Source organism: Oncorhynchus mykiss, chromosome 18, assembly GCF_013265735.2.
Source record: "Oncorhynchus mykiss isolate Arlee chromosome 18, USDA_OmykA_1.1, whole genome shotgun sequence".
In the NCBI taxonomy this organism is placed as follows: Eukaryota; Metazoa; Chordata; class Actinopteri; order Salmoniformes; family Salmonidae; genus Oncorhynchus; species Oncorhynchus mykiss.
In genome coordinates, this window is record NC_048582.1 from 5,511,254 (window position 1) to 5,524,875 (window position 13,622).

The 13,622-nt window shown below is 41.6% G+C and overlaps 3 protein-coding genes across 27 annotated transcripts in view; 2 read left to right on the plus strand and 1 right to left on the minus strand.

Annotated features, from left to right (window-relative positions):
• Nucleotides 1-13,622, plus strand: part of LOC110510710 (zinc finger protein 883-like) — a 586,683-nt gene that overhangs the window by 358,325 nt on the left and 214,736 nt on the right. The window lies entirely within an intron of this gene.
• LOC110517120 (gastrula zinc finger protein XlCGF17.1) overlaps nucleotides 1-13,622 on the minus strand; it is a 422,438-nt gene that overhangs the window by 281,262 nt on the left and 127,554 nt on the right. For 4 of the 17 annotated variants that reach the window (XM_036951146.1, XM_036951142.1, XM_036951148.1 and 1 more), the window contains exons 2-4: nucleotides 13,409-13,562; nucleotides 12,413-12,643; nucleotides 10,139-10,348 (exon numbers count right to left, since the gene is read on the minus strand). The exons of 9 other annotated variants lie outside the window; for them this stretch is intronic. In XM_036951146.1, coding sequence (XP_036807041.1) covers nucleotides 10,139-10,348; nucleotides 12,413-12,515 — 313 coding nt within the window. In that variant the 5' untranslated portion in view covers nucleotides 12,516-12,643; nucleotides 13,409-13,562. Of the gene's footprint in view, nucleotides 1-6,045; nucleotides 9,657-10,138; nucleotides 10,349-12,412; nucleotides 12,644-13,408; nucleotides 13,563-13,622 lie in introns of those variants that run through there. 4 more of the 17 variants (XM_036951155.1, XM_036951143.1, XM_036951137.1 and 1 more) reach the window with 2 other exon arrangements.
• Nucleotides 1-13,622, plus strand: part of LOC110513970 (gastrula zinc finger protein XlCGF17.1-like) — a 241,069-nt gene that overhangs the window by 49,352 nt on the left and 178,095 nt on the right. The window lies entirely within an intron of this gene.

Genomic DNA, 13,622 nt, shown 5'->3' on the forward strand with positions numbered 1-13,622 from the left:
TCTGTAAATACAGGTACATCAGGAGATCATCTGTAAATACAGGTACATCAGGAGATCATCTGTAAATACAGGTACATCAGGAGATCATCTGTAAATACAGGTACATCAGGAGATCATCTGTAAATACAGGTACATCAGGAGATCATCTGTAAATACAGGTACATCAGGAGATCATCTGTAAATACAGGTACATCAGGAGATCATCTGTAAATACAGGTACATCAGGAGATCATCTGTAAATACAGGTACATCAGGAGATCATCTGTAAATACAGGTACATCAGGAGATCATCTGTAAATACAGGTACATCAGGAGATCATCTGTAAATACAGGTACATCAGGAGATCATCTGTAAATACAGGTACATCAGGAGATCATCTGTAAATACAGGTACATCAGGAGATCATCTGTAAATACAGGTACATCAGGAGATCATCTGTAAATACAGGTACATCAGGAGATCATCTGTAAATAAGTGTATTTTATATTCATGTTTACCAATACTGATACCTGTTACGTTTGGGTCCTGGCTAATTCTTTCTGCAAGCGGTTCAACTGCCTGTGCAAAACAGGAGGGAGAGGAGGGACATCCTTGTCTTATGCTCTTTATTATAAAACAATTTCATCAGATAATATATTTGTGTATATTTTAGCTTTCTGACATTTATACAATCTTTTTATAAAATGTATTTTTTTCTGCTCAAATTTTAAGTTTCTAAAGTTTTGAATAGAAAAGGCCCTTCAAGACAGTCAGAAGCCTTTTCGGCATCAACCACCATTTTTGATAAATCTATATATTGTTTTTTTGTGTATTGTATTAAACTGAAATGTGTTTCTGTTAGTCTATTTTTAATAAACTCTGTTTGATATGTTAAGTCTGGTAATACTTTTGTCATTCGTATAAGCTTTATTATTTGATTGTCACAGTTGATTAAACTTGTGGGTCTATAATCAGTAGGGGACTCTCCAGATGTTCCTGAATTTAATATAACTGAAATTGTTTGATACATAACGTGTGTTGTCATTTGAGTAAATTGGGCTGCTACTTTGTCCCAGAATGTCAAATAAAATTCTGTGGGAAAGCTGTCCCCATACCTGGTGCTTTCCATACCTGGTGCTTTCCATACCTGGTGCTGTCCATACCTGGTGCTTTCCATACCTGGTGCTGTCCATACCTGGTGCTTTCCATACCTGGTGCTGTCCATACCTGGTGCTTTCCATACCTGGTGCTGTCCATACCTGGTGCTGTCCATACCTGGTGCTTTCCATACCTGGTGCTTTCCATACCTGGTGCTGTCCATACCTGGTGCTGTCCATACCTGGTGCTGTCCATACCTGGTGCTTTCCATACCTGGTGCTGTCCATACCTGGTGCTTTCCATACCTGGTGCTGTCCATACCTGGTGCTTTCCATACCTGGTGCTGTCCATACCTGGTGCTTTCCATACCTGGTGCTGTCCATACCTGGTGCTTTCCATACCTGGTGCTGTCCATACCTGGTGCTTTCCATACCTGGTGCTGTCCATACCTGGTGCTGTCCATACCTGGTGCTTTCCATACCTGGTGCTTTCCATACCTGGTGCTGTCCATACCTGGTGCTTTCCATACCTGGTGCTGTCCATACCTGGTGCTGTCCATACCTGGTGCTTTCCATACCTGGTGCTGTCCATACCTGGTGCTTTCCATACCTGGTGCTTTCCATACCTGGTGCTTTCCATACCTGGTGCTGTCCATACCTGGTGCTTTTCTTCACGTGAAAGTTGAACAGTTTCTAATATTTACTTTTAGGTGATTTCTTTGATCATTGTTTTGCTGATAGTTGAGTCTAAGAAGGCTGTAGATCAGTCCAACTGTTATTTCATTCTGATTGATATAGATTTTCATAGACGCTTTTTAAGTTGATATTAATAGCTTTATTTGTTTTATAAATATAACTGGTTTGACATGTTTTTGTTTTGTGAGGGCTGTGATTGGGGCTGACTGTAGGCCTAGGTTGGACTTGAGACACCCCATTAGAAAACCCTGTATTTAGAGGGGGTTTTTTTCCTCACAAAATTGTCACATGGTCGGGATCATGTGTCTAAAGGAGGAATGGTGGATCTTGTAAATAATATATTGGTGTCCAGTAGTTTGGCTGTTTTTGCAGAACGTTTCTGCAAGAAATGTTTGATTTGTTTGACTAACAATGATGGACGTTTCAACATCCCCCCGCGTTCCATCCGAGGCCTGAAGGACCCTTTGAGCACTTAATGATGGACGTTTCAACATCCCCCCGCGTTCCATCCGAGGCCTGAAGGACCCTTTGAGCACTTAATGATAGACGTTTCAACATCCCCCCGCGTTCCATCCGAGGCCTGAAGGACCCTTTGAGCACTTAATGATGGACTTCATTGAGTTGATCCCTTGCGAGGGGAATAATTTGGTGATTGTTGACATGTTTTCTAAATGGATTGAAGGTTTCCCTTGCAGGAGAGCCACAGCGGCTGTTGTGACGAAAGCCCTCGTGAGAGACATTAAATCAAATGTTATTGGTCACATACACACGGTCAGCAGATGTTAATGCAAGTGTAGCGAAATGCTTGTGTTTCTAGTTCCGACAGCAACAAGTAATCTATCAATTCCACAACAACTACCTTATACACACAACTGTAAAAGGATGGAATCAGAATATGTCCATATAAATATATGGATGAGCGATGGCCGAGCGGCATAGGCAAGATGCAATAGTTGGTATAAAATACAATATATACAGTGGGGCAAAAAAGTATTTAGTCAGCCACCAATTGTGCAAGTTCTCCCACTTAAAAAGATGAGAGACCTGTAATTGTCATCATAGGTACACTTCAACTATGACGGACAAAATTAGAAAAAAAAATCCAGAAAATCACATTTTTAATGAATTTATTTGCAAATGATGGTGGAAAATAAATATTTGGTCAATAACAAAAGTTTCTCAATACTTTGTTATATACCCCTTGTTGGCAATGACAGAGGTCAAACGTTTTCTGTAAGTCTTCACAAGGTTTTCACACACTGTTGCTGGTATTTTGTCCATTCCTCCATGCAGATCTCCTCTAGAGCAGTGATGATTTGGGGCTTTTGCTGGGCAACACGGACTTTCAACTCCCTCCAAAGATTTTCTATGGGGTTGAAATCTGGAGACTGGCTAGGCCACTCCAGGACCTTGAAATGCTTCTTACGAAGCCACTCCTTCGTTGCCCAGGCGGTGTGTTTGGGATCATTGTCATGCTGAAAGACCCAGCCATGTTTCATCTTCAATGCCCTTGCTGATGGAAGGAGGTTTTCACTCAAAATCTCACGATACATGGCCCCATTCATTCTTTCCTTTACACAGATCTGTCATCCTGGTCCCTTTGCAGAAAAACAGCCCCAAAGCATGATGTTTCCACCCCCATGCTTCACAGTAGGTATGGTGTTCTTTGGATGAAACTCAGCATTCTTTGTCCTCCAAACACAACGAGTTGAGTTTTTACCAAAAAGTTATATTTTGGTTTCATCTGACCATATGACATTCTCCCAATCTTCTTCTGGATCATCCAAATGCTCTCTAGCAAACTTCAGATGGGCCTGGACATGTACTGGCTTAAGCAGGGGGACACGTCTGGCACTGCAGGATTTGAGTCCCTGGTGGCATAGTGTGTTACTGATGATAGGCTTTGTTACTTTGGTACCAGCTCTCTGCAGGTCATTCACTAGGTCCCCCCGTGTGGTTCTTGGATTTTTGCTCACCGTTCTTGTGATCATTTTGACCCCACAGGGTGAGATCTTGCGTGGAGCCCCAGATCGAGGGAGATTATCAGTGGTCTTGTATGTCTTCCATTTCCTAATAATTGCTCCCACAGTTGATTTCTTCAAACCAAGCTGCTTACCTATTGCAGATTCAGTCTTCCCAGCCTGGTGCAGGTCTTCAATTTTGTTTCTGGTGTCCTTTGACAGCTCTTTGGTCTTGGCCATAGTGGATTTTGGAGTGTGACTGTTTGAGGTTGTGGACAGGTGTCTTTTATACTGATAACAAGTTCAAACAGGTGCCATTAATACAGGTAACGAGTGGAGGACAGAGTAGCCTCTTAAAGAAGACCTCTTACAGGTCTGTGAGAGCCAGAAATCTTGCTTGTTTGTAGGTGACCAAATACTTATTTTCCACCATAATTTGCAAATAAAAAAATCCTACAATGTGATTTTCTGGATCTTTTTTTAGTTGAAGTGTACCTATGATGAAAATTACAGGCCTCTCTCATCTTTTTAAGTGGGAGAACTTGCACAATTGGTGGCTGACTAAATACTTTTTTGCCCCACTGTACCTGTCATGTTCTTTCCTGTACTTGAATACTAATTAAATAATGTTTTCATAGTCAGTTGTTTCAGTTGTTTATTAATATCTCATTTAGACTTCATCTGCTTATTTCTAGATGAAAGTAAAAACACTCTTTTCCACCTGTATTTTGTCAGGCCAGTGAGTGAACATGGTGGTAAACTACTATTTGTATGGACCCTAGGTTACCCTTTCTCTTTGTTATCATACTAACTGTATGTCGTATAACCTTAATTAGTGCTCCTGCTCACCTGATGTACCATGCCAGGTGTGTATAATACTGACGTTAATGGGAAGGGGTTAAGGTGTGGTCTTTACTCCCAAATTTCACTTAAATATAGCTTCCAAATGAAGAGAGACAATGATACATAAAGTAATCTGGGGGAAAAATGCAACTTTATGGACAACGGTGGATGGTTCTTAAAATAACCTTTGTGGTAGGGGGGTCTTAAAAGAGCAGTTTCACTCCATGGCATATTGCCATGGGACTTCACCTGCTGGCGATGAGAAGTAGGTGGTCAGCTTCTCCCTCACCTGGAGTGCCTGTCTGGGGGCGTTGTTGGCACCTGCCCTGGTGACATCAGGTAGGTGACCATTTGGCGTGCCCATCTCCATCTGGAGCGGCTCCTGGAATGACCTCTGCAGGTAGTTGTGGAGAACACATGTGGCCTTCACACAGGCATCGACATTTGAGGGGCTGGGACCAAGCACTCTCCAATACATTCTCCACCGGGCTGCCAGAATCCCAAAGGTACATTCAACAACTAACCTTGCCCTGGACAATCGTTTGTTAAAGATCCTTACAAGCTTTGGCAATGGCAACTGGTGTCCAGCGTAGGGCCTCATGAGGTTGGGTCGCAAAGGGAAGGCCTCATCGCTGACGAAGACGTGGGGAACAGATCCCAGGTCTTCAGCCCCAGGGAGTGATGCAGGTGGTGGAATCTCCAGGGTGCCATGCCAAAGGCAGAGTCCCGGAGGGTCCCGCCATCACTTCCCTTGCTGTAAGCACCCACATCGACAACATGGAAACAGTAGATGGCATCTACTACAGCCAAGAGTACAACTGAATATGTACCCTTGTAGTTGTAGAATTGCAAACCTGAGCACAGTGGAGCCTGGATTACTACACGTTTCCCGTCAATGGAGCCAAGACAGTTGGGGAAATTCCACCTCTCCAGGATCTCGGCAGCGATGGTCCTCCAGTCTTCCTCCTTGGGGACAGGCATGTATTCACCAACCAGAAATCCAGTCACGAAATCCAGGAATGGCAACCGCTGGTGTCTGACGACAAACGATAATGACACCAAGTGAGTGGAGGCAATACCCATTAAGGTCAGTAAAGGAAGAGAATTTGCTTAACTCTAAATTTCCTTCTGTAACCCGATGCAGGAGATGCGGCAAGTATTTTAACATGTCGTTTGTCTCATGTCGTCAATGTGGGAACTTGTCTGTCCATCGTGTCCATCGTCCGTCATCTGTTTTCCCCACCCTTGTTTTCACTGCTTGGCCGGCTTCCCACCCCAAGACAGTAGGTGTTTTACTACATTGCATCTTGTTGTATAAAGTATGTTATGGTAAATATCCTTAATAACATGTTGTAATATTGTTTTACATTTGTATACAGATGTGTTTTCTTGCAGATATCGGCTGTGAAGTTGGTAAGTTGTTTTGTAAGTATAAAGCAAAATATATATCTGTGTATTTTTCCATTTGTTTGCTGGTAAATATTTGAAACTTGCTCAAATTGGATGTAAATTTAAACATTTGCATATTAAATGTATTCATTGCGAGTAAAATGTTCAATTGACCAGTTCCTTAACCCCTTCTTCCTAACCATTCATCTTTGTTGTCCAATTCCAAATCAAATTTTAGGCCAGGGGTTGGTATGGAATTGGACATTGGTTTCTAGTTAGTGTTTGTATATCTGGAGGTTCTAGATTTGTTGAGTCATCACCATATTGCTACACATCTCCAAGCCCCATGAGGTCAAACACTACAAAGCTAGAGTAGGGGGATAAAGGCCTTAATTAAACTGGATAAAACAATATACATTTTTTTATCCTTCTCTCGGCCTGTACCTTGACGTGGTGAGAGGGCTTCCAACTAAACCAAGCACGTTATTGAACCCCTGACAGACTGGCTGCCTGTCGAGGACAAGTGACAGGAAGAATTAGCCACAGCACCTGATCAAGCATCTCTTGATTCTGCCTCCTTCCTCATCTTTTAACTCTTTCTCACCTCTCCCTCCAGATGAAATTCTGCATCTAGTGACTTCTGATTTCCCAACAATCTGCCCACTCATCCCATCCATCTCATTACATAATTTAAAGCTACTGTTATTGTCATGTTGTCATTATCTGCTAATAAAGTTTGCACGCCATATCATACTGGGCATATAATATGTGAGATACACAGATGAACTAAAAAACTACTAGCACTGCAGTGCCTGGACTTCGCAGTCTCCCTCTTCAAGTCCCCCTTCCGAGACTGCCAATTGAGAACAAGTGACAGGCAGAACCTCCCAACCACACAGCACCCACCTCTTTATTCCACACACCAGAGTTAAGTGTGTCTGCCATGTGTGTACAAAAAAAATCATCTGTGAAAATAAAAACGATCAGAGTTTATGTATTACAATCTTAAATATTGCCAGGCTTCCTTTGAATGGTCTTTATTTGTTCCACATTATTCATTGTTGTATGCTAGGACCTACAATAGATACACACACATATATTATTATATATATATATTTCATATTCAACCACAAGGGCTAGGTTAAAATAACAGTTCAAATAAAATGGAAATGGAAATTAAACTAATGGAAATTACCTGACTTTGTGATCTGTAAGGTAAGTCACTTTAATGTGTCAAGCAGATTACACGCGCTCACTGCCATTTCCGAAATGTAGCAACATGTAAGACGTGTATTTCATGTTGTAACGTTAACAAGGTACCAAAAAGTAGTACGAATTCATGTTTTGTATTTGATTAGCTAAACAAAACTTTTAAACAGCGAAATTGTTGGGGAAATCAGCCTTGTTTGCATAGCGATGATGAAGAGAACATAATTTAGGCTGTAATGATCTCCAAAATTATAATCATTAGGTCATCACACCATTCGTTTAGCAACGGAAGCTAAGTTTATCGAATCCCATTGTGACGTAGAGGGGGACATTATTTGGCATGACAGGCCCAATGTGTGCCATGAAAACAAACCATCACACAACCACCACCAGCCTGCAATGCTGACACACAGCATGAATGCATGTAATGATGTTTTTTTCCATACCCTAGTCCTACCATCAGCATGAAACAGCAGGAACAGGGATTCATCAGACCAGGCAAAGATTTTCAAATCCTCCAGTGTCCAGTCTTCAATTCTTAGCCCACTCCAACTGCAGTTTCTTGTTTTCTGCTGAAAGCTAATGGGGATCCATAATAAATAAACAGCATTAAGGATGATAGCGTTCACCTGGGTTCACCTGGTCAGTCTGTCATGGAAAGAGCAGGTGTCCTTAATGTTTTGTACACTCAGTGCATGTTGTCTACCAGCTCATTCCCACAGAAAACTGCAGAGGGAAGCAGTACCATCCAGTCAACCATCAGACTCAATTGTGAGATGTCTCACAGAGGATATTCAACCCTAAGGGCAAATCCAAGATCATCTCAATATCTTTACAGTAGACGCTAACAAAACACACCAAAACTGACAAGGTGCACACTGATCACTAAAGTAAAGAGAGGCTAACATCCTATAAACCACTCCCTTCCTCTGCACAGTTCTCTCACAGTGAGAAAATAGGATTTCAATTGCTCTACGCTTTCTTCATTTGATCCAATTCAACATTGCCAATTATTTAATGACATGATAATTAAGTGGAGAATCTAATCTTCGCTGGTCTGAGAGAACTGATGAGGCTTCTCTCCTTTATGTATACTTTGGTGTCTTTTTAAATTGCTCTGTTGAGAGAATCTCTTCTCACAGTCAGTGCAGTGATAAGGCTTCTCTCCAGTGTGTATCCGTTGGTGTATTTTCACATTTCCCAATCGGGAGAAACTCTTGCCACAGTAAGAGCAGACGTAAGGTTTCTCTCTTGTGTGTGATCTCTGATGACCTTTTAGCTCCGCTGATGATTTCAAATATTTTCCGTCGTCAGAGCAGTAGGAAGGCTTCTCTCCTTTATGTATACCTTGGTGTCTTTTTAAGTGGCTCGGTTGAGAGAAACTCTTCCTACAGTCAGAGCAGGAGTAAGGCTTCTCTCCTGTGTGTGTTCTCTGATGAACTTTTAGCTCAGTTGATGTTGTGAAGCATTTTACACAATAAAAGCAGGAGTAAGGCTTCTGTCCTGTATGTTTACGTTCATGTATTTTTAACTGGCCCAGTTGAGAAAAACTCTTCCCACAGTCAGAGCAGGAGTAAGGTTTCTCTCCTGTGTGTGTTCTCTGATGACATTTTAGCTCAGCTGTTGTTTTAAAACATTTTCCACAGTCAGAGCAGATGTAAGGCTTCTCTCCTGTATGTACACGTTCATGTAGTTTTATGTGGTCCAGTCGAGAGAACCTCGCCCCACAGTCATAGCATAAGTAAGGCTTCTCTCCTGTGTGTGTTCTCTGATGAACTTTTAGATCAGTTGATGTTGTGAAGCCTTTTAAACAATTAGAGCAGGTGTAAGGCTTCTCTCCTGTATGTACACGTTCATGTAGTTTTAAGTTGCCCAGACGAGAGAAACTAGCCCCACAGTCATAGCAGAAGTAAGGCTTCTCTCCTGTGTGTGTTCTCTGATGAACATTTAGCTCAGTTGATGTTGTGAAGCATTTTATACAATTAGAGCAGGGGTAAGGTTTCTCTCCTGTATGCATACGTTCATGTATTTTTAAGTGGCCCAGTCGAGAGAAACTCGCCCCACAGTTAGAGCATAAGTAAGGTTTCTCTCCTGTGTGTGTTCTCTGGTGAACTTTTAGCTCAGCTGTTGTTTTAAAGCATTTTCCACAGTCAGAGCAGACGTAAGGCTTCTCTCCTGTATGTATACGTTCATGTGTGTTTAAATTATCCAATCGGGAGAAACTCTTCCCACAGTCAGAGCAGGAATAAGGCTTCTCTCTCGTGTGTGTTCTCTGATGAACTTTTAGCTTAGTTGATGTTGTGAAGCTCTTCCCACAGTCAGTACAGGAATTCAGATTATTTCCTGTGTGTATTTTTAGGTGTATTTTTAGCTTTGATAGAAATGGCAAAATCTTCTCACAATGTGGGCAATGGTGAAATCTCTTAGCTCTGCGATCTTCCAGCTGCTCTCTGGATGTAGAGAATGTCTCAACATGGTGTCCTGTGTGAACAACATCAGAAGAACCAGTCAGTTGGTGTGATATACATGTCAATCAAATGTATTTGATGAAGCCCTTTTTACATCAGTAGTTGTCACAAAGTGCTTTTCAGAAATCCAGCCTAAAACACCAAAGAGTAAGCAATGCAGATGTAGAAACACAGTGGCTAGGAAAAACTCTGAAGAAGAAATGTAGGAAGAAACGTAGAGTAACCAGGCTCAAGGGGTGGCCAGTCCTCTTCCTACTGTAATTGGTGACATGTATCCATATCAGTAGGCTGTACAGCACAAAAAGAGAATTACAACTATTCTAAAAGGGTGTAAGAGTCAAAAGCTAAAAAGGTACAAAAGGAGTGAAAATGATGAGCCATTTCATCCTTCACCGCCATCACAAGGGTTAGTCACTACACAGACTCCTTCTACTGCAACTTTTCATGCCCAGTGGAGAAGTTGGGACGAACAACAAACTTAAAACTTGTGCTTACCATGAGAAACAGATTTCCCAATCTTCTCCTCCTCTTCTTCATCTTTAATGTTGACGTTCAGCTCCAGTGTTTGACTGCAGTCTTCCAGCTTCACTGATGCCATCTCTGGATCCTGCAGTGCAAACTGGGCTCCACTGTCACAATCAGGACCCAGTGACTGTAGGTTTGGACTCAGTGTGGAAGGAGAGAGGCAGGCTGGGTTTGTCCTCACTGTTGATGTAGTAATAAAGAGAAGCAGACACAAAGTTATTGTCTTGACAGTTCTGGCACTTTATTCTCTAAAAATTATATTTCTTAATGTTCAATTATCTAAGTCGTCTACTGGTCTACACCGGGTAACAGTGTATTCAGACCCCTTGACTTTTTCCACATTTTGTTGCATTACGTTTTTCTAAAATGATTCAAATGTTTATTCCCCCTCATCAACCTACACACATTTTATTTTTATTTCACCTTTATTTAACCAGGTGGGCTAGTTGAGAACACCTTTATTTAACCAGGTGGGCTAGTTGGGAACAAGTTCTCATTTGCAACTGCGACCTGGCCAAGGTAAAGCAAAGCAATTCGACACATACAACACAGAGTTACACATGGAATAAACAAAACATAGTCAATAATACAGTAGAACAAAAGAAAACAAAAAGTCTATATACAGTGAGTGCAAATAAGGTAAGTTAAGGAAATAAATAGGCCATGGTGGCAAAGTAATTACAATATAGCAATTAAACACTAATTAAACAATACCCCACAATTACAAAGTAAAAGTTTTTTTTTCATGTTTGCAAATTTAACAAATATATAACTGAAATATCACATTTACATAAGTATTCAGACCCTTTACTCAGTACTTTATTGAAGCACCTTTGGCAGCGAGTACAGCCTTGAGTCTTCTTGGGTATGACGCTACAAGCTTGGCACACCTGTATTTGGGGAGATTCTCCCATTTTTCTCTGCAGATCCTCTCAAACTCTGTCAGGTTGGATGGGAGCGTCGCTGCACAGCTATTTTCAGGTCTATCCAGAGAAGTTTGAACGGGTTCAAGTCCGGTCTCTGGTTGGGCCACTCAAGGACATTCAGAATTGTCCTGAAGCCACTCCTGTGTTGTCTTAGCTGTGTGCTTAGGGTCATTGTCCTGTTGGAACGTGAACCGTCGCCCCAGTATGAGGTCCTGAGCACTCGAGCAGGTTTTCATCGAGGATCTCTGTACTTTTCTCTGTTCATCTTTCCCCTCGATCCTGACAAGTCTTCAAGGCTCTGCCGCTGAAAAACATCCCCACAGCATGATAGTGTCACCAACATACTTCCCCGTAGGGATAGTGCCAGGTTTCCCCCAGACATCACGCTTGGCATTCAGGCCAAAGAGTTCAATCTTGATTTCATCCAACCAGAGAATCTTGTTTCTCATGGTCAGAGTCCTTTAGATGCCTTTTGGCAAACTCCAAGTGGGCTTTCACGTGCCTTTTACTCAGGGGTGGCTTCCGTCTGCCCACTCTACCATAAAGGCCTAATTGGTGGAGTAATGCAGAGATGATTGTCCTTCTGGAAGGTTCACCCATCTCCGCAAAGGAACTCTGGAGCTCTGTCAGAGTGACCATCAGGTTCTTGCTCACCTCCCTGACTAAGGCCCTTCTCCCCAGCTTGTTCGGTTTGGCAGGCCGGCCAGACAACTATTGGAAGAGTTTTTAGGGAATGATGGAGAGGACACTGTGTTCTTGGGGACCTTCAAAGCTGCAGAAATGTTTTGGTACCCTTCCCCAGATCTGTGCCTCGACACAATCCTGTCACAGAGCTCTACAGACAATTCCTTCGACCTCATGGCTTGGTTTTTGCACTGACATGCACTGTGGGACCTTACATAGACAGGTGTTTGCCTTTCCAAATCATGTCCAATTCATTGAATTTACCACAGATGAACTCCAAGTTATAGAAACATCTCAAGGATGATCAATGGAAACAGGAAGTAAATGTTTTCGCTTTGTCATGAGGATTATTTATATATTTTTTATATCCATTTTAGAATAAGGCTGTAACGTAACATATATGGAAAAAGTCAAGGGACCTGAATACTTTCTGAATGCCCTGTACATCATCCACTCACTATCACAAGGGTTAATAATGACAGACTCATTTCATAGAACAATACTGGTGTCAAACCATGCAAGTCTCAGTAGCATGAAATAACATTACTTTCTCATTGAAACAGTTCTACAGCAACTTTTCATTCACAGTTGGAAGTTGGAACGAACAACAAACTTAGATAGACCCTGCTCTTACCATGAGAAACAGATGTCCCCATCTTCTCCTCCTCTTCTTCATCTTTAATGTTGACATTCAGCTCCAGTGTTTGACTGCAGTCTTCCAGCTTCACTGATGCCATCTCTGGATCCTGCAGTGCAAACTGGGCTCCACTGTAACAATCAGGACCCAGTGACTGTAGGTTTGGACTCAGTGTGGAAGGAGAGAGGAAGGCTGGGTTTGTCCTCACTTGATGTTACCGGCCTCAGACTTTATTCAAGTCGGCCAGTAGTAATAAAGAGAAACAGACAAAAGTTAGTCTTGAAAGTTCTGGCATTTTCTAAAAATATATATTTCTTGTTAAATTATCCAAGTCAGTGTTTGACTTGTTTTGACTTGAAATAGGGACCAGTACTGTTTATATTTAGGTGCAGGATCTCCACAACACTTTTGAGTTAATATTCTATAAGAGGATCATGAGCTCAAGCAGTAGAAATTTGAGGTGCTGGTACTCAGCTCCAGTGAGCTGCTGTCCAAGGGTAGCCTAGTGGTTAGTGCGTTGGACTAGTAACCGGAAGGTTGCAAGTTCAAACCCCCGAGCTGACAAGGTACAAATCTGTCGTTCTGCCCCTGAACAGGCAGTGAAAATAAGAATTTGTTCTTAACTGACTTGCCTAGTTAAATAATAAAGGTAAAAAAATAAATAAATAAAAGTCAAGCACTGATCTCATTTCAATGGATCAGGTAGATAAGCATTGGCAACAAAACATTAATTCACATTAGACATAAAGTACATGCTTTAAATTAGGCTATGCAACTTAAAAGCACTTAATAGTAGATACAGAATGTACATGCATTATTGACAAAAACAGGTTGCAGCTTGTTTGTACTATTTTCCTGAATAACCTTGCCTTCGATATATTGTTACAATACAAAACCAATAGCATTTCCGTTCACACCATACTACCATTTATAAAGATTGAAACAACTGAATATGTCTGAATATTACTACACATGTCGAAAACGGATAATTACTTTCAGCTTCAAAACAGTACTGCAACCGTCAAATTGGCTCTCTCTGCTGCACCCGCACTGCCTGAAGCCCGTTCAAGCAAAAGTATGTACATCCACTCAGACAAACCAAGTCTCTAGTTATGGAACTTGTCAAGTAGTTATCACGTTCTTCATTCTGTTTGACACAAAAATAACACATCAAACCTTAACCAAACGTGATAATAACTTAATAGAT